The sequence below is a fragment of the Manis pentadactyla genome, chromosome 9, assembly GCF_030020395.1.
Source record: "Manis pentadactyla isolate mManPen7 chromosome 9, mManPen7.hap1, whole genome shotgun sequence".
In the NCBI taxonomy this organism is placed as follows: Eukaryota; Metazoa; Chordata; class Mammalia; order Pholidota; family Manidae; genus Manis; species Manis pentadactyla.
In genome coordinates, this window is record NC_080027.1 from 112,416,810 (window position 1) to 112,437,826 (window position 21,017).

Sequence of the window (21,017 nt, forward strand, 5' to 3'; positions counted from 1 at the left end):
GATTGGGTTAGAGTTGGGTTAGTATTAGTAAACTCAGTGCAGTTCCACTGAGTTTGGAGACCCACAGTTGGAGAAGACAGTTTTCCTCTCCTTCCCACAGTATAAATGGTTACTCTGAATCTACTTCATTCGGTAAGTGATATATGCTGTACCTTGTAGAGCTTCTTGCTTGGGATGATGGCAATCTCAGTCATGTGCTCATGTTGTAGAAATCATTGCCAGGCACAGATCACACTTCTCAATGGTTGTCAAAGCCACCACATTCATTATGTAGTCTTAGCTCATGTTGGTAAGGATCTGGTCATAAACATAATTTTTAATGACTGTTTTATCAGGCCAAAGTTTTGCCAGCACCAGTCTGGCTACTTCATTAATTTCAAATTTTAATGAATGTAAATATGTTAATCTCTTGGAGGGCCCAAGGACCAAGCTTGAGGAATACACAGCCCAAATTACAGCACAAGGATGCTTCAGGAACTTAACTGCACCAGTGGTCTGTGAGGTGGGACATTGCTGCTCGAATGCTGGAGGCGGGATCGTCCGTCACCACCTCCGTAAGAGCTCGGTGTCGCTCTGCTACAGTCCACCACCCTTAGTAGAATGGATTTTTCATAGACACCTTCTTCTTCCCACCACTCTTTTGAATTGAAATTTTATGAAAGCAAAGTCTCCAGGAAGTCTCACTGGGGGAGTGTGCAACACACATCCATGCTCTACCTGTAAGGGAAAGTGGGAAAACAAGTTGGTGATTCTAATTTAGGAAAAAGAAAAATTCTGCACATATCCAAAGGCTATTCAGGTTGCTGGGCAGAGAAAAAGGGTAACAAAATCCAAAACAATTGGGTAATGCTTTATTGTATAAACATTTCATAATAAATTTAATGAGGTCCTTATTGTTGAAAATTGGACCCATTTAAGAAAATACATATTTTTACAGAGACTCCAAGAAGGGACTAGTGGTTACCAAAAGGGAGGGATATGGGAGAGTGGGTGGGGATGGGGGGAGAAGGGGATGGAGGGACATTATGTTTAGTACACATGCTGTGGGGGATCATGGGGAGAACAGTGTAGCACAGAGAAGGCAAACAGTGAATCTGTGGCATCTTACTACACTGATGGACAGTGACTTCACTGGGAGATCGGGGGGACTTGATAATATGGGTAATGTAGTGACCACATTATTTTTTCATGTGAAACCTTCGTAAGAGTGTATATCAATAATACCTTAATAAAAATTTAAAATAAAGAAAAAATATATTTTTAGTCATGTTTGTTGAGGTGTAATTAACTGAGAGTCACCTTTTCAGGTGACAGTTTCATGAACACCAACAAAGGAAGAGTCATGGAGCAGCCCCCATACTCAGGATGTACAGCAGTTCTGTCCCCCCAAATCCCCTCACATGCCACCTCCCACTCAGTGCTCCCCACTCCCCTCAACGGCAGCTGATGATGGACTTCTATCCTGATAGTTTTTCCTTTCCTAGAATGTCATATAAAAGGAACAATATACTATGTACCCTTTTTTGTCTGGCTTTTTTCACTCTGATTCTTTGATACTCATGCAGGTTATTATGTGCCTGTTGGTCATCTTTTTTTATTGCTGAGTAGCAGTCCACCACACAGATGTACCATCCTTTGTTTATCCAGTCTCAGCCGAAGAATGTTTGCTTTGTTTTCTAGTTTCTAACAATTATTAACACAGCTACCATAGACATTGGCATACAGGTGTTTGTGTGAACAAAAGTTCATTTGTCTACAGTAAATCCCTAGGACTGGTTTTACTGGATCATATGATAAGGGCGTTTAACTTGGTAAGAAACTGCCAAACTGTTTTCTGAAGTAGGCATCACAATTTGCATTCCTACCAGCAGCATATGAGTCCTACTTGCATCCTAACCAGCACTCAGTTTTGCTTTCATTTAGCCATGCTAATATGTGTTAAAAACAATATTGATGCCGGTCCTCAATGAAACTCCAGGAAAGAGAAGAAATATCACATGGGAACCCCAGTGAAAATTCACTCTCCTTCTCCTCCTTTCTCCCTTTGCTCCTCTATTCCTCCCCCCTCCACAAAGTTTCCTTATAAAATATCATATAAACTGAGGACATAAAGAGAAATATAAAGTGGATGCAAGTGGAGTTTGATGAATTAGTAGTTGGTTACCTGGCCAACCCCAAAAAAGTTCCATGTAGGAGAAGGTCCTTAGAAAAGAGCTAGAAGACCTGTCTTGTAACACATTTTTATTTATCAAAAGCCCTTGGAATTTTATTTATTTATTTATATTTTGTTATCATTAATATACAATCACATGATCAAGCAACATTATGGTTACTAGATTCCCCCCATTATCAAGTCTCCCCCACATACCCCATTACAGTCACTGTCCATCAGCATAGTAACATGCTAGAGTCACTACTTGTTCTCTCTGTGCTATACTGCTTTCCCCATACACCCCCCTACATTCTGTGTGCTAATAATAATGCCCCTTTTTCCCCCTTGTCCCTCCCTTCCCACCCACCCTCCCCAGTCCCTTTCTCTTTGGTAACTGTTAGTCCATTCTTGGGGTCTGTGAGTCTGCTGCTGTTTTGTTCCTTCAGTTTTTGCTTTGTTCTTATGCTCCACTGATGAGTGAAATCATTTGGTACTTGTCTTTCTCAGCTTAAGCCCTTGGAATTTTGAAGGACAGGTACCCTTGCACGTGGAGCTAAAAGACCCCCGGAAGTCCAAAAGTTAGTTATCGATATGTGCACTTCCTCCACTGGGTGTGTTGTGACTTTGGATGGTCCCTTAATTTCTCTGTCTTCTAAATTTGCCCTTTGTATTGAACCTGCTCATTAAGGTTGTGGTTTGGCTCAGTTCCTGGCTTCAGTGCTACTCCTTATCCACCGCCCTTCCCCCCAAACAACACTTGGTATCAAATTCACTTACTCCCCTGGCTTTGGACCTGCTAGTGACAGCATTTAGACACCTGTTCTTGGCTTCCAACCAATACCTCAACTGCATAAGCACAGGATGGGAAATCATGAATTACTCCTGCTACCTATGGAAATGACAAAAGGTTTCATATGAGTCACTGGAGTAGTACAATAAGTGGGAGTACTGAAAAATAGTCATGTGTCCTGAAGCTATATTAATAGACACAGAGAGGGTTAGTCAACAATGGAGATGTCCCCTCTTTACTCCATCAGACCACATTTAGAACATTAGCTTCAGTTTAGGGTAACACACTTCAAGGTCAACAAAGACCAAAGGGGTGCATCCATCTTCACCTCCCACCCTCATCTGGTTTCTGTCATACCAAGGTATTGGTGGCTTTTCTGTGAGCCAGTGGACACGCTTTGTGTCTTACCATATCTGACCTCATTATAGCCTTTCACGTATCGGCCACTTCTTTCTTCATCTACTTTGGTTTCTTTTACTTTTTCAATTACTTATCTGACCATGATTTTTTCTCCTCCAACTCCACAAACACAGATGTTCCCTAAGTTTCCAGTTTCCAAGCCCACTTTTCTTGTAAAACCTCTGAAAGGGAGATCCTATCCATTGCTGTAGCTTCAAATGCCAAATATATGCCATTGACTCCCAAGCCCTTGTTTCTAGCTTTGACCTTTCTGACCTCTTCCATATATCCTCTTTTTTTTCTTTATTGCTTTTGTGTATGTGTGAAAATATTTGATCAAAAATGCTCAGAAGACAGCAAAGTCTCTAAAGGGAATGACAAAATGTCAAAAGGAGATAGATCTTCCTACGTAAGACAAATCTAGTGGACATTGCTTGCAATCTGGAAGCCCTTCCAGATAACACTTAACCATTGAAACACTTATTTTGCCTGAATTGCATTCTGGGAAGAGGTGCCTCCTTGAAGGAATGGGCTCCTTATAGCCTCTCCAAGCTAGGATCAGCTCTGGAGAGGGAACGTTGCTGAGCCTCGCCGTTAGAAATGGTGGGCTGACAGCCAACAACGCTTCCTCTTACCTTCTCAAGAGGAGTCTGAAGTGATAGAAACTTAAATCTAGGGGCTTTACTTTTTTGTAATCTTTAGTTATTATTTTTACATCATTTACCTTCTGACAGCAGCTGAAAGCAAAAGTTTGGCCATCAAAAAAACCCTGCTCTTGGCTTTCCTTGGTAGCTAAAAAGAAAGGGAGGAAGTGACAAGAAGGTGCCTTACTCTGGGCTGGGATTGGGAAGAGAAGGTTTTGGAGAGAAAGGGTGCTAGACTCTGAGATAGGGGACAGTGAGGGAGAGAAGGGGAGTTTGGAGAAAGCTGCTTCAAGGAAGAGAGGAAATACAAGGCACTTGTTTGCAACTGTGTTATAAAGACTCAACAGAAGAACTCAAAGCCATGTCACATTAAAAAAAATAATTTGGGTATATTTTGTCTGGAGAAGGGATCTCAGTTTGAATCTGTAGGGAAAGAATTTAGAATGTTGTAAACAGACCTGATGGATAGAAATGGGCCCATGGGATGGACATTATACTTGAGGATGGTGGTGGAGGAAAAGTGGAGTATGAGACGATCTTTTTGCTCTCTAACTGTCAGAGCTGTCTGAAAACGGAATGGTCTCCTTTGGAAGATGGTGACTTTTCCATCCCTGGTGGATGACCACTTAGCAGGAAGGCTTTAAAAAGGGAAATGCAAGAGCTATGGATGCATTTGCCCTGAATGAACATTAGGGTATCTTCCAAACTAAGAGTCTATGCTTCTATAAATATATTGAGTACGTAGATGTGCAAAGAAAACTCCCCGTCTTCCAAAATGTATGAGTCAAGACACATAGGAAATCATTAGAAATTTCTTGGTGGTACATAGTTAAGTGCCAAAATCAATGTTGTCAGCATAACAACCAGAAGGCTTCATAGAAAGAACCCTTGAAATGATGCTGGGGGCAGTTTGTAAGTTCTCATGTGCCCTATGTGTTGGATAAACAGAAAAAGAACGTCCTTGGTGAGAGACGGCATACTAGACGATGTGGAGTAAAGTGGCTGTAAGCCCAAGACCTTTTATACAGCCTTCATTAAAAATCTAAAAGACAATCATAGGTCACCAGGCACAACAATATTCTAGCAAGAAAACTAGAAGGGCAAAAATCTGATACAAGTGCTTTAAAAAATATGATGTCCTGGGGATCATATTTTAACAGGAAAAGGAGACAGGTTAGGACTATTTACAAATCAGTTACCTTGCACTTACAAAGAATAACTAACACTGACCAAGTAGGTTAAGTTTTAGGTAAGACTTGTCCTTATTTTGGTCGCAAGAAATAGAATTTCTAGCTGGTTTAGAATTTTTGTTTTCTTTTGTTCTTTTAAGAGGGGAAAAGAGCTTGCCCTCAAAAATGGGTGTGTGTTTAGTTATTCCCCAAGGACTGAGCCTTATCTAAAGACTACAATTCTGTGCTCTAGAAAACCACATCTGTCCTTGGCATATTTGTTGTAGGGAATTGTGCTTGTTTATCTGAAGTTATACGCTATGTTCACAGGTCAAATTTTCTCACTCACCTTGAGATAATTAACATGTTGCTCATTGTTATAATTAGTCTAAGTGGTACATAACCAGTATGAATTCTATTGCTGTGATAGGGAGAAAAAGAACCTCTTAGATCTTCTTATACAGTTAGTAAGTTTTAAAAATACTAAAAAGAATTTTTCAATACCAATGCAAAAAATCAAGACTCTGATAGACTGGACTGGAGTTGGGAATGATCACATTTTGTTCACCTAATGATGAGTGGGGCTAGGGCAGCACACAGGCATTGGGAAGTATGTGAGAGGAACCAACATCTGTTTACAGTTAGTCTAGTAAAGAGGCAAGAGTTTGGGTTTTAGACTCAAACAGGAGTAATTTGAATCCTGGTGAGGCAGGCTTATTGCATTGATGGCCCCCGTTAATGGCCTCCCTGGACTCATGCCCAGTGTGACCTGACTTTGCACCTCTTCCCATCCCTTGGATCTCGGCCAGCCTTGTGACTCGTTTTGGTCAACAGGATATGGCAGAAGGGATGTCCCACCAGTTCTGAGCCCGGGTCTCAAGAAGCTTTTGCTGCTACGTTTTTTTCCTCTCCCTCCCTCTCTCTGAACCTGGCTTCTGACACGAGAACAAGACTGAGTCAGCCTGCTGAAGAATGGGGAAATACCTTTCTTTTTCCCCACTTATGTTTCTCAAACCAATGTACAGAAAAGCTGCCCCCAACATGATCCAGGCAGCAAGCAGAGAAGGGGTTGCGGTTTGAGGTATTACCAGGAGAGACTACCCCTGTAGTCAAAAGCAACTCAGTATCTTGTAGGAATTCCTCATGACATAAACCCACTTTCCTACCCCAACAATTCCACTTGGAACTGCCTCACCATATGCATACTCCTTTGTGTAGAGACCAGAGGCAGAAAAACACAACTGTGTCTGCAGGTCTAGACCAGCATCCACAGAGGACTCAAGATTCCTGGAAAGACTGTGTAGGGGCTGGCATGATGGGATCCTGATAAAAATTTTCTTCAGGGTATCTCTCTTTAGGCAGTTGGATTTTGGATTTTAGTTCATGATGGAGAAGAAATAAAGAGCAGGCTTAGAAGGTTCGATATACAGCAACAGCCACTCACCTTTTCATCTAGGAGTGCTGTTTCTCCCAGTTCAGGAATGACACTCGCTCAGAAGATGAAACCAGCCCCATTCCAAATAAATAGGATATCTGGACACCTCTTCAAGGATGAAAATTTTATTGGAATATAGGCACTTGGCAGAGTAAATATGTGGTTACAAAGTGTTTTATTTGCTTTGCATAGTGACCAGAATTATCAATCCGCAGTGTAGATTTTTTTCTTGAAGTTGCAGACTTCAGAAGGCAAATCCCCAAACCCCATCTGTGTATGGTAAAGTAAGAAGGCACATGTAGCCAACGGTTTTACCTAGTGAAACTCTATTATTGTCTTAGTCAGTGGTGTCCTTCCCTTCCCCATATTAACATTGCTATGCAGCACATATCATTTAGCACTTTTTATAAAGAAATAAAATCATCTTTCTGAAGAATTGTGAATCCCTTTGAAATCACTGGCTCCGATTGGGAGGGTTACAAAACCAGATTTGAACATCTTTGAAGTAAAGTGTAGGTTGGGCCTAAAGACCTGCGGTTCTTCATGCTCAGCTCAGCCTTTTTATAAAGCTTTTGGACAAAACCTGGAATTATCCTAGTGTTCTCCAAGAGACTTTTCTTGAAAATTCAGAGCGTTAACTCTGCATAATGCAAGGCACTACTGTCTCTGCTCCAAGCTGCAGAGGAAAAAAAATGCCATGCTAATTTTTTTCAAGGAAAAAATTCTTTCTTTGTGAAATTCCAATAGCAATGTAACTAGTTTAATGTAGTGGAAATTTTGCCAAATACCATGTCTTGAGATTTTGTGCATTTCTAATGTATTTGCCTAGAGGAGCCATCCCCAGAGCAGCAGGCAGAGGCTTTTCATGTTTCTGATTTAAATCACAATAACCTTGCTCCAACCTGGAAACCACGGAAACCACACAAGTACGTGTAAAAAAGCAAGACAAATCCATGGTATGAAGTTACTCCATTCACCAAGTTAAATGAATACGGAATATTTCTAATGCACTTAAGTTTCCTGTTCCATCTCCAAGCAAAACAATCATCCCACCTTGTCTAGTAAACTTCTGAGAAATATGTATAGAACACTTCTTTGTTTTAAGTACACTCTTCCACTTAGTGCACCATCCCTTGATATTCATCTATCCAGTGCACTGAAAATGTACTCTGGAAAAATCTCTTAGTTTTGGAGGCCTCAAGAAGACCTGAGATGAGCAAAGGCAGGAAGCTAGGGAGCCGGGACTCGGCCTGGCCCAGGACCGCCTTGCTTGCTACGATTTTCCGGGAGAGAAGGGCAGTCCTTGGCGGGGCTGGGCGCTGCTCCTGTGGCTCCTGGCATCGCTGGGCAGCGCATCTGACCATCTGGCTGTCTGTTGTTTGGACCCTGGACTTGATTTAAGGGAAGACTCCCTACAGGCAGAAAGCCCAATTAAAAGCATCTCCCTGCCTGACAGCAAGCCCCAAGTAGCCCCAGTTACAGCGTGTGGCACGCTCAGTTCTCACATTTCCTGAGCAGCTGGCCACAGGTAATTTCCCATGCTAGACGCTAGGAGTTTCAGAGCGACTAGAGAAGACAGGGAACCCTTATTTAAGGCTTTGTTTCTGGCAGGAAGCACATACTAGGACTAAAGCCTAGTATCTGTCCTGGAAGACTCAGGAAGTAAACATCATTTTAATATTGTGTGCTAAATGCAAGGATGTGAGTATGCAAAGAGGGACTGCTGCAGGGACGAGGGGCGGGGGTGGGTTGGGGTGGGAGGGTTGGTGGCAGGTGGCCTCTACCTTCTTAACCTGTAAGGAGGTCCTTCAGAGATGTGAGGGCCTAAACACCCTAAGAAAAGTTGAAACAATTCAATGTGAGAGAGTATCCTCATACTGATTCTTTTTCATCATTTTTACGTGGAAATCTGAGAGATTCTTCATGGGAAGGAGAAGAGAGAGGTACTTTAATTCATGGTTAAATAGTTAAACTGCAGGACACTTTCTTTACAGAACTGATATAAACTTGTTGATCTTATCAAAACAAGCTTTAGGACAATAAGCTGTTTAACGTTAACCATTGTAGGTCATAAAACATTTAGAAGATGTATTGGTGTCTATTTCCATGAAAATGTAAGTTCTGGGAAGAAGGAGCAGCATTTTTTCCTCCAAAGTATCTGGCGCCTGGGACATGATAGGGTCAGTTTACTTGCTGAATGATGATGGAACAAACGATCCAATTTGGGTGATGATATCTTTGGACCTTGGGGTTACACATCTTGGCATTGCTCTTTCTCTTTCTCTCTCTCCCTTTTCTTTCCTTCCTCCTTTTTCTTTTTTTTTCTTCATTTTATTCACTTACTTTATTCCCTTCTGGGAATGAGCCAGGACTGTTTCAATGGAAAGACAGAAAGCTGTCATGGTTTGAAAATTGGCATTTTTTTTCCCTTTTAGGTTAAATTCCCCTGGGCTTTTTAACATACTAGACAAAGTACCTTATCTTTTTTTTTTTGACACGATGCCTAACAAAGCATGTGGCACGGAGGAGTCGGTTCCATAATGTTTGCTTACTTGGTGGGCTTTACCCTCCGTGATTCAGCGAAGCTTTCTCTGCCGGGTCTAAGGCTGATCTGGAAGCCTTCCAGGCTGAAACATGCCAAGGAAATTTTCTTGCCTCATCTTAATTTTCCCAAAAGGTGATGCATTAATAAGAATCAACAAGATTAATTAAAAAGAGGTTGATAGTAGAATTAGCAACAGGCTCAGACAGTCCCGTAGACCACAACCTTCCTCCATTTCTGCTCCTCTTCCCCTGGGATCTCTGGGGCATAATCTCTCAGGCTCTGGGGGGCTGCACACAGCAGAGGTAACGGGTGAGCACCACCTACCCTTTCTTACAGCCTGACTGTGGGTGAATGCTGAGTCCTTAAGAGATGGTGATGTTGGTACAGTAGATGGTGAGGCTGGGTTTACAGTATATGTTTGCATTCTTACAAAAAAACTAAAAATCCTTAAAGTGCATTAGAAGAAAATGTGCAGAATATATTAAAAACCGTGCTCCTACTGCTTTCTTAGTTTTCATTGTGACACCATTCCCTCCCTCGGACACCCAAACACACCATTACCTTTGTAAATCCTACTAAAACGCTAAAGCAATAATTTGTGGTAGAACAATTCAGTTCCACAAAGATTTGCCTCGGTGCTCATGGCCGAGTTTTCCTCTGCTTTCATTACACAAATTAAGGAAATACTTAATACTTTTTTTTTGGAAATAACTCTCATGTGACCCCCTAAGCGTACCCATAATCATAACCCTTTGTCTGAGTCTGTTTGGCCAGATTGTCCCTCACTCCTCTGAGGGCTGCTCTGGGGCGCTCTCACTCACATCCTCTTTCTGTGCATCTAGGACATCGGTGTTTGGAGCGTTCTCGACCACCCACTCACACCCGTGAACGTGGGCAGCAGCCTGGGCCGGGCTGGGGTTCCCTTCTGCCACTGCTTCTTCCGCAGAGACCTGACTCTCACTGGAGCACACAGGGTCAGACCTTGAGGCGCAATCTTGTGACACAGCCTCACCCTCTACAGGGCGCTCAGCCCCTTCTCCCTGGGCTTCTGGGCTGGATGCCCGCCCTGCAAGCTCCCTGACAGAGGGCTCCCCGGCCTCTGCTTTCTCCTCTGTGGGGCCCGGGCCTCCGGTGCTCTCTGCGAGCACTCCACAGGCCAGCTGAGCCTCCAGAGATGCCCCTGACTCCACCCCGCCGGCCTCGGCCTCCGGAGAGGGAGAACCGGCCTCCTTCTCACTGACTTCATTTTCTTCATAGTTGTCTTTACAGCAGGCAGCTACTTGATTAGTTTCTGTGTAGATCTGGGCCGTTTCCTCTTCTTTTTCAATTTCTTGGGCAACAGGGATCTCCTTATTTGTATCTTTTTCAATCTCAAGGGCAGAGGACTCCACTGGTACTTCAAGGGTCACCGCCAACAAATTTCTGATCTCCTTCAAGGAGCCGGAGGTGGGGCTGGGCTCTGGCATTTCGCGGGTGGGCCTTTCACCCTCGGGAGTCCCTCCAGCCTCCAGCTGCGACGACAGTGTGCCCGGGGCTCCTGCCGTGGCCTCTGCAGCCACGTGATTCACAACGGGGTCATCCACGCTCGAAATGATCACCTGGCCATCCCCACCTGGGGGAGGGCTGGGTACAGGGAAAGAAAGGCCTTCTCCTTTGGCCGGTGGACCAGGGACCCCAGGCTGCCTGCTTTCCTCTGACTCCTGGAACACTTCGTTACTTGGGATCTCAGTGTCCAGGGCACCTGGTAGAATGGCTGAGGCTCTCCGGGCAGGGCTGGCCTGGTTTGACCCTGCAGGGGTTTTTAGATCCGTTAAGCTGGAAACGCTTTCACTGGGCAAGGCCACGTTGTCTTCAAATAAATTGTGTTTTTTCAGGATAGCAGCTTCCTTTATCACTGGGAGACACCAGAAAAAAAAGCATGCCATTAACATTCTGCTCTGGCCAAACTGGATTTTCTGATTATCCAGAAACCAAAGTCTTCTCTTAGCTTTTCTGGCTATCCTAATTTCTCAATTTCAAGTTCCAGTTCATATCCACCCTCTTCCAGGTAGCCCTCCCGGGTGACCAAAGCCTGCAAACTTATTCTAAACTCCGGACCTCTGTAGTGTTCATTCATTCATTCCTCCATTCATTTATCCAAACAGCGAACATTTACTGAGTATGAACTATGGGACAAGCTTTGGGAATCCAAAGATGTATGAAATACAGTAAAAGGACCTCATAATCTAACAGTATTATCTGTATCACTCATGGAGGCTCTCATCGCATTTAATTAATTGCTAAAATTGTGGTTTCTGTTTGTCTACCTCATCTGAAACTCCTCCAGGGCAGCAGCAGGCCTTAGAAGGCTGTATTTCCCTGTTTTTTCTCATAGTTCAGTCCTGAATGTGAACAGGTACTCAGTACTGAGCCTGCAGAGAATGCCATTGACTTATAGTGTCCAAAATTAAAATCCCATGGACAACCAGCTCAGTCTTAGAGACCATGAGAAGAGTAAAAACAATAGTAAGGACAGCAACTGACATTCTTGGCCACAGGCCTCCACTTATGGCTGTGCAGGTTGTATATGCCCCAAGATATCACATCCAGTGGGGTGCCATTCACACCAGAGACCAGGTAGCTCTGTGCATTCAGCTTAATCATCTTCCAGCAACAGGCAGCAGAGTCCTACTCAGTATCACTCTGCTGTGGCTTTGTTTTACAGAGAACAGTCAAGTATCTGGAGAGAGGGAGCCTCTTTTATTTTGCCCAGAGGCACCATGGTGGACTGGCATGGCCTTAGGCCCTCCCTCTGAGGTGCAGACACCATGCTAACGTCTTTATATTCCTTATCTCATTGGATTAGCTACTGTGACCTGGGGCTCATGCTTGGCCAGTCTTTGTGGAGGGTTTTTTGTGATATGAAACCCCTACCCCACGGAGACCCAATATGTTTCAGGCTTATGGTTTTAGGGATGGCCGTCTCCAGCATATTTCTTTCAAAGGTTCCCAAGCCAGACTCCTGTCCCAAGCAAGGCCAGATTCCACAGGACAGTGGGTGCTGGAGTGCTAATGGGACACAGAGTGCCATGCCATCACACTGTGTCTGTTCTGTCCAGCGAGAGCGGCCGAGGAATGTGCTGAGGGCGTAGCTGGCAGGCGCTGCTCCCGGAATCGCCTGCTCCCAGCTCGGGGAGGGGTTGGTTGTGAGCCTGTGGTTATGAAGAGCCCTTCCTTTCTTTGCTGTCTCAAACATGACACACTCCAGGTTTAATCTCTCTAAACCTCAGTTTTCCCACCTGAAAAATGAAGCCTAAAATTCCCACCTCCCAGAGTTCTTTGTATGGAAAGAGAAATAATATCAAATGAGCCAAAACAGTGTATGCCAAGTCATGGCTGCCTGGTCAAGGTGAAATTCCTCCCTCTCTTCCCCTTTTCTCTCAGTGTCCTCAACACACCAATGTCACTTTCCTCTTCCCCTTTCACACCTGTTGAGAAAACCTAGCTGGCCAGGCTGGGTCCCATCCCAGGCGCGCTTCCCTCGGGGTAGAGTTCCCTCTGGCACCAGGCAGACCTTCCTTACCTTTCAGAGTTTCATCAAGGAGGATCTGGTGCAGAATTTCCTCATAGACATTTTCAACATGGATCATATTGGTGTGATCTGCGAAGATGAACTGCTCGTATTTCTGAAGCTCCTGGAGAGCAAGAGAGAAGAAGATAAAGATAAAGAAGACAAGGCACGAGACGTCAGTTCATAGAGGAGATACGGAAAGGCTGACCCCGTCCTGATGCCCTCCTTGGAGTAAGGGGTGCTTAGCCATTAGTCATTCTCTTCCCTCCGCCCAGGCACCATTCCCTGTACTGGGCACATGCTCTATGGACCTTAGGAGATAAGATACCAGAGATTCTGACTGTCTCACAGCTTGGTCTGTGGGTCTGGGGCTTTCCTTTATTAAATTTTTTATTGTAACCAAAATATTTTCTTTTTAAAAAATATCAACAGTATTTTAACAAAGTATAAGTTACACACAGTAAAACCCCTACATTTTAAAAATACAGCTCAAATGGTTTTAAACATATAAATATATCATGTAACCATAACCCAGATCAAGACAGACTGTTTCCAGCTCCCCATCGCTTTTTTGTCTACAACTTCCCAAGAGATAAGCACTGATTTGATATCTATCACAACAGATCCGTTTTTCTGGTTCTTGAACTTTATATAAATTGGATCATACATTTGTATTTTGTATTTGTTCTTGAAATTCATCCACATAGCTCATTCCTTTATTGATAAAAGGCATTCATTATGTGGATAAAATTAAGTTGTTTATACATACTCCTGGTTTTTCCATTTTGGACTCATATGAATATAAGTGCTATGAACATTCCTGTGCATGACTTTTATGGATTTAAGGATTTTGAGTCTATACCCGTGTGTGAGATTGCTGGGTCCTAGACTAGCTGTATGTCTGACTATTAGAATGGGACCCCTTTTCAGGTGCGGAGCATCCCTCGTCCAGGACTCTTCAGGCACATTCTCCTCTTTGCCCCCTGCTGGTCCTGGCACTCACTGATTCCCCTTTAAGACAACCAAGGCACAATGCAAAATCCCTTCACCCTTCCTGCTTTCCAGGGGTTTCCAAAAGGCTTGCCTGTTATCAGCATGAGGCAGGACAGGAATTAAAATGTACCAAATCATATCCTAGTGATTTGCTGAGTCATCTTTGTACCTGAGGGTGCTCAAGGAGGGTCCCCCATACCTGGCTCTTAGAGAGCTAGGGACTGAGCAGTGGGATTTGATGCCTTTTGCCTAGAGGGTCAGAGGCCACCACATTCAGACAACTCTCAGTACTAGGACTCGGGGCTCTGTAGCCCCGAACCAGATCACAGCGGGCAATAGTGGGGTCCCTTTATACCCACGCTGGAGCAAAGCCAAAGGACTGGAGGGACATGAGCCTCCATGACCCCAGAGAGTCTGTGAGACAGAATTGACACACAGATGAGAACCGTATGGAAAGAGCACTGCCCAGGAGACTGGGCACCGTCCTGGATCAGCTGAGGGACCCTGGGCAAGCCATGTCATTGCTCCGCGTCTCTCTCTTCCTCTGCAAAATGAGGGGCCCAGGCTCATGTCTGCAATACCCTTTCATCTCCCTAAGTGGTCTTCCACTCCTTACTCCCCTGACTGTTGTATGTCCCTCAGGACTGGGTGCAAATGTGACTCCAGAAAGTCCTCTCTGACCCGTAAGCAGAGCTGGGCACCCTCCTCAGAGCCCAAAGCATTGCTCTTCCCCATAAGGCTACTGCTGTGCTCATCACGGAGCATACTGGATGCGATCTGCTGCCTCTAGGCCGTGAATCTGGGACAGCAGGGACATTGGCCTGGCACAGTGCCTGGATCAGATGGGATACATATTTTTAATACATGTTCGCTGATAAATAAGTAGACCTTTAAAATTTCAACCAACTAAATAACTGTGTGGAAAGGAGTAATTTCTGGGGATGTTCATACTGTTGTGACATGTCTGGATTTATAAATCAGGTCTTGTACAGGGACTGATTGAACTGTGACATATGTTTAATTCCCTGGAGCCCTGAAACTAGAACTCCTGAGGGTGGGTCTTGGGGAATCAGAATTTTTTTTAAAGCTCCCCAGGCAATTCTGATGTGCAGCTTGGATTGAGTAGCATAGGTCAGGGAAGCTGTGATTGAAAGAACCATGGGAAACACACCTTAGTAAAATAAAGACTTCTATGACGGAGATAATCCCCTTATTTATCCATTGTGTAACTCCAGATATTTAAGAATCTCCTGACACGGAAACAATATCCTTCATTACTGAAAACTCCGGGTGTCCGTCCCTTTCGAAACCAGTCTCTCTTGATTACAAATCACAAGAGCCTTTTACAGCGTGGGTACAACTGATGCTTAGAAAGAGGGGAACAGACAAGAAGGGAAACTTTCTTTACCCTTCCCTTCTTCAGGGGGGAGGCGGCTCCAAGGCCCCGAACTGCCTTTGAGATAGAAAAAGAAAACCACCCTGAGCAGAACGCCTGCCTGCAGACACATCCAGAGGTGAACTGAACCTTCCTTCGGGGGTGGCTGGGCTTTTCTGTCCACATCACGCCAAGGGACCATCGTATCGACAGATTCTGTCCTCCCTTGACTCAATCAAACCCTTTTCTATGAAATAAATACACCCCAGAAATAAATGCCAGGTACTAGTCATGCCAATGAGACTGAAGAAAAACAGCATTTACAGAATCTAAAAATGACCAAAGAAATTTCCACACTAAAATAACTTATGCAAAGGATTTAGTATTCCAATGCTTGGAGACTCTCTAAGCTGCCAAAAAGCCCTTTTTAAATTCTGAAAAGCTCTTTGTCATTTGCTCCAAGAGGGGGCAGGCCTTGGAAATGCCCAGGCTCATGATCACTCCTGAAATGTACAAGTAGTAGTAGTAGCAATTTATACCATTTACTGAGCACGTGCCATGCATTTGGTGAGAGTGAGTTGGGAGCAGGCAATGGTGGCCACCCACAGCAGGCCCATTACTTAATCTCCCAGGTTTCCTCACTTGGACATGAGGGTATAAATAGTTACACTTTACAGAGGTGTCGGGAGAATTACTGAGATGATCCACACAGAGTGTTTAACGTAGTACCTGGCATATGGTAGGCACTCATGAAATGTTAATTGGCTCATCCTAGTCTCCTCAGTCTTAAGAAAGACACGACAAAATATATTACATCCCTTTTCTAGAAAATGGAATCTAGTCCAAGAAAGAGGAAGTGACTTGCTCGAGGCCCCAGACTGGATACATGGAGGAGCCAGGACTCGAACCCCAGCCTTGAACCAGCCTCCACTGTCGGTGTGCCCATTACTTTGCTCTCAGACTAAGTCACACCTTCCTAATCATGGCTTCACTGGTGCCTGGTGTTCACAGCAGCTTTAAATGGTTTCAGTTTCATTGGCCTCACCAATTAATTGACTTACTGGATTGAACAAATACTCATGTTAAATTTAAGGTCTTTCTTGGATGTAGCGGTAAAATTTCAGGAGACATGTTGGACCTACGCATCAAACAGTGAGGGACACCTGGTATTCTCAGGTGTTCTATGGCAACCCTGAGCCTGGCCAAAAGCCAGATCATTACCTTTTGAAATTTTGTTTAGTCTAGCTGCTTGTCTTTGTATATAAAGTTTTACTGGAACACGGACATGCCCGTTTGCTGATGTATTACTGTCTGTGACTGCTTTTGCACCACCATAGCAGAGCTGAGTAGTTGCAACATAGTATGCCCTGTGGAGCCTAAAATTTTACTTTCTGACCATTTACAGAAAAAGTTTGCTAACCCCTCCCCGGTCTAGTCTACTGTTTGCAAGCACATCACGGCAAAGGAACTTGACTGCACTTCACAGACAGTCAGAGTAGGCTCTCTGGAATAACCATCTCCTTACGGGTTTGCATGTGGACGCCAGTGCCTTCTGCACAGTGGGAAGTGTGATCTGAACCAAGGCCTCTTGAAATATCCTCTTCCGGGTGGTGCTGCTGTCATAGTCATATTGCTGTCAACACAGAGATAGAAACATGTGCTGAATAGCAACATTGCAATCTGTCCACTTCTGCTTAAACTAAAGCTCAGGCACTCACTCCATTTTCCTCCCCTAACTACTGAGGTCCCTCCTGGTGTGCCCAAGGTCTCACGGATCGGATCTTGTAATGCAATTAGGCTGATGTTACATCTCACAATAACCCATCCTACCCTCTCACCCCACAACACACACAGAGATATAGAAACTGAAGCAAGATCTGAACAGCAGCTTCTGAGTCGTGTAGAACTGGGAGGTGGGTGTGTACTTCCTCGCCCCTGTCCTGCGTGTGCCCAGGGGAAGCATGATCACTTACTTCCGTCACTCTACACACTGAAAGTAGGATTAGTGGGTTGTAATGATTTCCACGAGGTAAGTGAGAGCCTGGCTCCTGGCTCCCTCAACACATGGTATGTTTACCAAAGAAGTTTAACATCTAGAACAAGAAAGATGATGCTTCCCTCTGTTCTGCACAGAGCACCCAAACCTAGAGACTGGAGTTTGGTTTTAGGTGTCACTTTAAGGGGATCGCAGATAAACTGGGGCACATTTATAGGCATGTGAGCAGAATGGTCAGGCCAAATAAAGCATGATGAAGGAGATGAAGCATTTATACAGGAGACAGTACCATGAGGCAGAATTACAGCTCTTTTCAAACTATCAAAGGAAGTTGAAAATGTGGAATAAGGATATGAACAAAGAGGGGAGAACTAGAATTACCCAAGGTGAGAACCTGAGCTTAACATTAGAAAGTGTATTCTTGCAGCTCAAAGAGTCCAGAGAAGAAACGGGCTGTCCTGATAGGTATAAAGTGTCCTGACACTGGAGGTGATACGGGCATTCATACTTTTTTCTTTCTCAATGGCAAGTTCCTTATTATTGCTGTTACCATGTTAAATACTGCTTTTAAATACAATGGTTTTGTCGCTAGAGTTTTCTACTGTTTGTTAAGACATCAAGTCTGAAATTCAGGGACCACCTCCTAGGCTCTGTGGGACTTTGATCTTCTGCTCCAAAGCACTGGTGGGGGAAGTAGGAGGTTAAAAAATGAGTGGACTAGTGGATAGTTTTAGCTGTAGGCTCAGCACTGACAGCCTGTTGAGCTTATGTAAGTTAGGTTAGCTCTTAGTTTACTCATCACTGCAAAGGGGACATATTCCAATTATCTCACAGGCTTTTCATGAGGATCAAATGAAAAAGGATAGGTTTTGAAATAAGCTTTAGAAATATACCATATATGTACAAGCTTCTATTATTAAAACCACTTTGATATGTACTTAAGTCTTAAGCACATTAAAAAATCAAAACAATTTCATAGGGCAGGTGTCTTTTGCTTCAAGTATTGTTTCCTTTGCCATGAGATTTAAATTTTTCTAAAGGATGCTGGCCAATCTAAATGGATTTTACTATAATGTAAATAAACTCTTTGAAGAAAGAGGTTGTGCCTTGCCTATTTTCACATTCCATACAATACCTATCACAATGCTTTGCTTACAGTGGGCTGCAAATAAACGCGTCCAATTGCTATGAAAGCAAGCTGGGACCTGTTACTTCGAGCTGGTGGACGATGCTAAGGACTTGTGGTCCCTCAAGCAGCCACTAGGTGGCAGAACAGGCATGAAAGTCGTGCTGGGGAACAAGTGGCTCCCTCCGGGCGGGGAGATGGAGACGAGGTGAAGGGAAAGGGAGAGAGTGACAGACTTGGTATTTTCCACCTAACAGAAGAAACAGGGCCACATTCTTGTCTCGTGCATGCCACAAACGAGAGAACAGTTTTACCTTTAAGACTCGGAGCTTCACCTTCTCAATGGCCACTGCGGTTTTGGAGGCCTCTCCTTGGAGATGAGGCGACAGCAACTGCTCCAAAGTGAACACCGCGTTCTCCATCAGCTAGACACCAACGCGACACACAAACAGCCCCGTCAGGGCCCGGACGGAAGGGCGGCCATCGGGGGCGAGGCCCCTCGGGGGGCCCCTCTGCGGGTGGCCCAGGGCAAGAGGCCCTCATCCCCACAGGGGGGCCCCCTATTGTTTTGTTCTGCGGATTGTGAAATAAATAGGCACGTGGCCACAGTGGGCTCAGTAAGAGGCACGGAGAGACACACGCACGCACGCGTGTAAGTGCGAATACGCGTTTTCTTTTCTCTTTCTGCTCCAACTGGAAAAGGCACCATCACCTCCCACGGGCGTCCCCACAGCCAGGGCTGGACAAGACGAGGTGAGCCTTCCCCAGCGACTCTGGCTGCTTTAGTCCTTCCTCTCCACTTTCAGGGGGATGTAAACCACCTTCATCTACCACTTCTCTTCCTTTCTCTGCCATGCTGGCAAGGGAGGCAGGGGGCAGGCTCCGTGGAGGCGGTGGCTGACACGCTCCCGGGTCACGAAACGGAAGTAGCTCAGATTTCTTACTCTCTGCATTGCCTGGTGTCAGTTTCACCACGGTTCGGTATTTCCAAGGGGCATCTCTTAACCTGTTGCCCGGTTTTTCCCCCTCGTCTGTCTTTAAATCTCACAACTCAGAAGTTAGCTAATGAGATGACATCACTTAAAACTGCCGATAACTTTGGAGAAAAAAAATGTTCCTTTCTTCCCCAGGCATCCCGCAGGTTGGTCTCTCACTGCCAGCTCAACGCCCGAGTGAGCCTAGCTAAGAATCTGTCCCCCAGCAGCTCCCTGAGGTGGATCTGGCAGTGTCCAGCCCCACAGAAGGGTTCCCCGGAATATCTGTGAAAGAGAACCGTGCCCTTTTGGCTTCAATGACTACATTCATCTTCATCTGGAAAGCACTATTAATATGAGAAGAGATTGTACTTTTCATCCCTGTTCCAGGAGAAAAGTTGTTTTGGGGGAAAAAAAGGGAACCTATCAGGCAGACTCAAGACATCCAAATAGGAAAGTGTGATTGATTTACTCTTAACTAGGTTAGGGAATTAATTAAGCCCAGTGATTCCCATCCTGGCTGCATATTAGAAGCAGTGGGAATGGGAATGGGGAAGTTTTTTTTAATGACCGAAAAAAAAAAATCATAGTCACTGGAAGTGGAGTCTAGACATCAGTATTTCTTAAAAGCTCCCCAGATGATTCTAGTGTGCAGTCAAGGTTAAAAGCACTGATTTGACCCATACGGTAATTATCAGTGAATGCTACTCTATTTCTCTGAGATATTTCTTCTCTGTGATGGTCATCAACATGGAAGAAGGATGAAGCCAGCTGGAAGGACAAAACCTGTCCTCGGCTCAGAGTGATGGCTGAGGAAATGGGCCCCACTTCCCTGAGCAGCAGGCACACCAGCCTCGCGAGCCAGCACTTGCTTCTCTGCTTTCTCCATCCTCACCCACCGTGACGCCCCCGCGGCTCCCACCTCTTGCATGTCGTTCTGTGTCCTCTGAACCACGAGATCGACGTGGGGGAATCTGAAGCGGCTCTTGAGGTCCTGCAAGCGTTCCTGAAGCAGGTTGACTTTAATGTAACAAGGCTCCATCTTCACAGAATCCAGTGGCAGATTCATAAGCTGGTCTAGATGCTGCGTTTTGGTGAAGAGAAAAATGAGATGCATTAAATACTCAGACTCAGGAGCACTACTACATACACGTTTATCACACAAATTCTAAACAATCCAGTGTATGTTATTAGAGTGAATCACTTCTCGGTTCAGTACATCTGTAACATCTACAACTGTTGTATTTCCCTCCTTCTGTAGGTCCCTGGGGGCAGACTGGTAGAACAAACTGGATCACAGGAGCATGCATTTAGGGGCATTCAGTCTTTTTAAGCTCTTGATGGACTCCACACTTCCACTTCCAAAGCTCAGGAACTAGGCAAGCAGGCTCTTGGGCACAGGGAATTGCTGCTGGATCCATGAACCTCCAAAGCCTTCTTGAGTGAGTGGCACTGTCTTAGACACCTGAGGGGATTCAGGATGTTCCTGGACTCCCCACAGTTCTCTGGGGCTCTGCCGATGTCCATGAGCTTCCCTCTCTGGGGTTTTCTGTGGTGCTGGTGGGTGGGGAGGTGGGTGATAGGAAGAGGCCTGGCCTGGGAGAGGCAACCAGTGTTAAAAACTGGGGACCCCCTCCTCCAGTCTGCACAAGTGGTAACTTGACTGATGAGGCCAGAGGGCTTCCAGCAAAAGGACAGAGACAGGCCTTGTCTGCTAAAGGCCTTAAGTATTATCAACATACTCTCACCCTGTGAGTATTATTGCCAACAGAACACATTCTGTTTTCCAAGCTTATTTAAAAACAAGTTTTAAAATTCAATGTTGGAGATCTGGAATAGACAGGAGAGTTTGGTGGCAAAAAAAAAGAT

General features: G+C 44.8%; 1 protein-coding gene across 1 annotated transcript in view; it reads right to left on the reverse strand.

Annotated features, from left to right (window-relative positions):
* Positions 1 to 6,698: 6,698 nt before the first annotated feature.
* The window catches only part of NIBAN1 (niban apoptosis regulator 1), a 137,860-nt gene continuing 123,541 nt past the window's right edge, over positions 6,699 to 21,017 (reverse strand). Inside the window, exons 10-14 of the mRNA XM_036912556.2 lie at positions 20,071 to 20,232; positions 18,489 to 18,599; positions 16,578 to 16,685; positions 12,697 to 12,808; positions 6,699 to 11,028 (exon numbers count right to left, since the gene is read on the reverse strand). Of these exons, the coding sequence (XP_036768451.2) occupies positions 9,917 to 11,028; positions 12,697 to 12,808; positions 16,578 to 16,685; positions 18,489 to 18,599; positions 20,071 to 20,232 (1,605 nt within the window). The 3' untranslated portion in view covers positions 6,699 to 9,916. The remainder of the gene's footprint in view (positions 11,029 to 12,696; positions 12,809 to 16,577; positions 16,686 to 18,488; positions 18,600 to 20,070; positions 20,233 to 21,017) is intronic.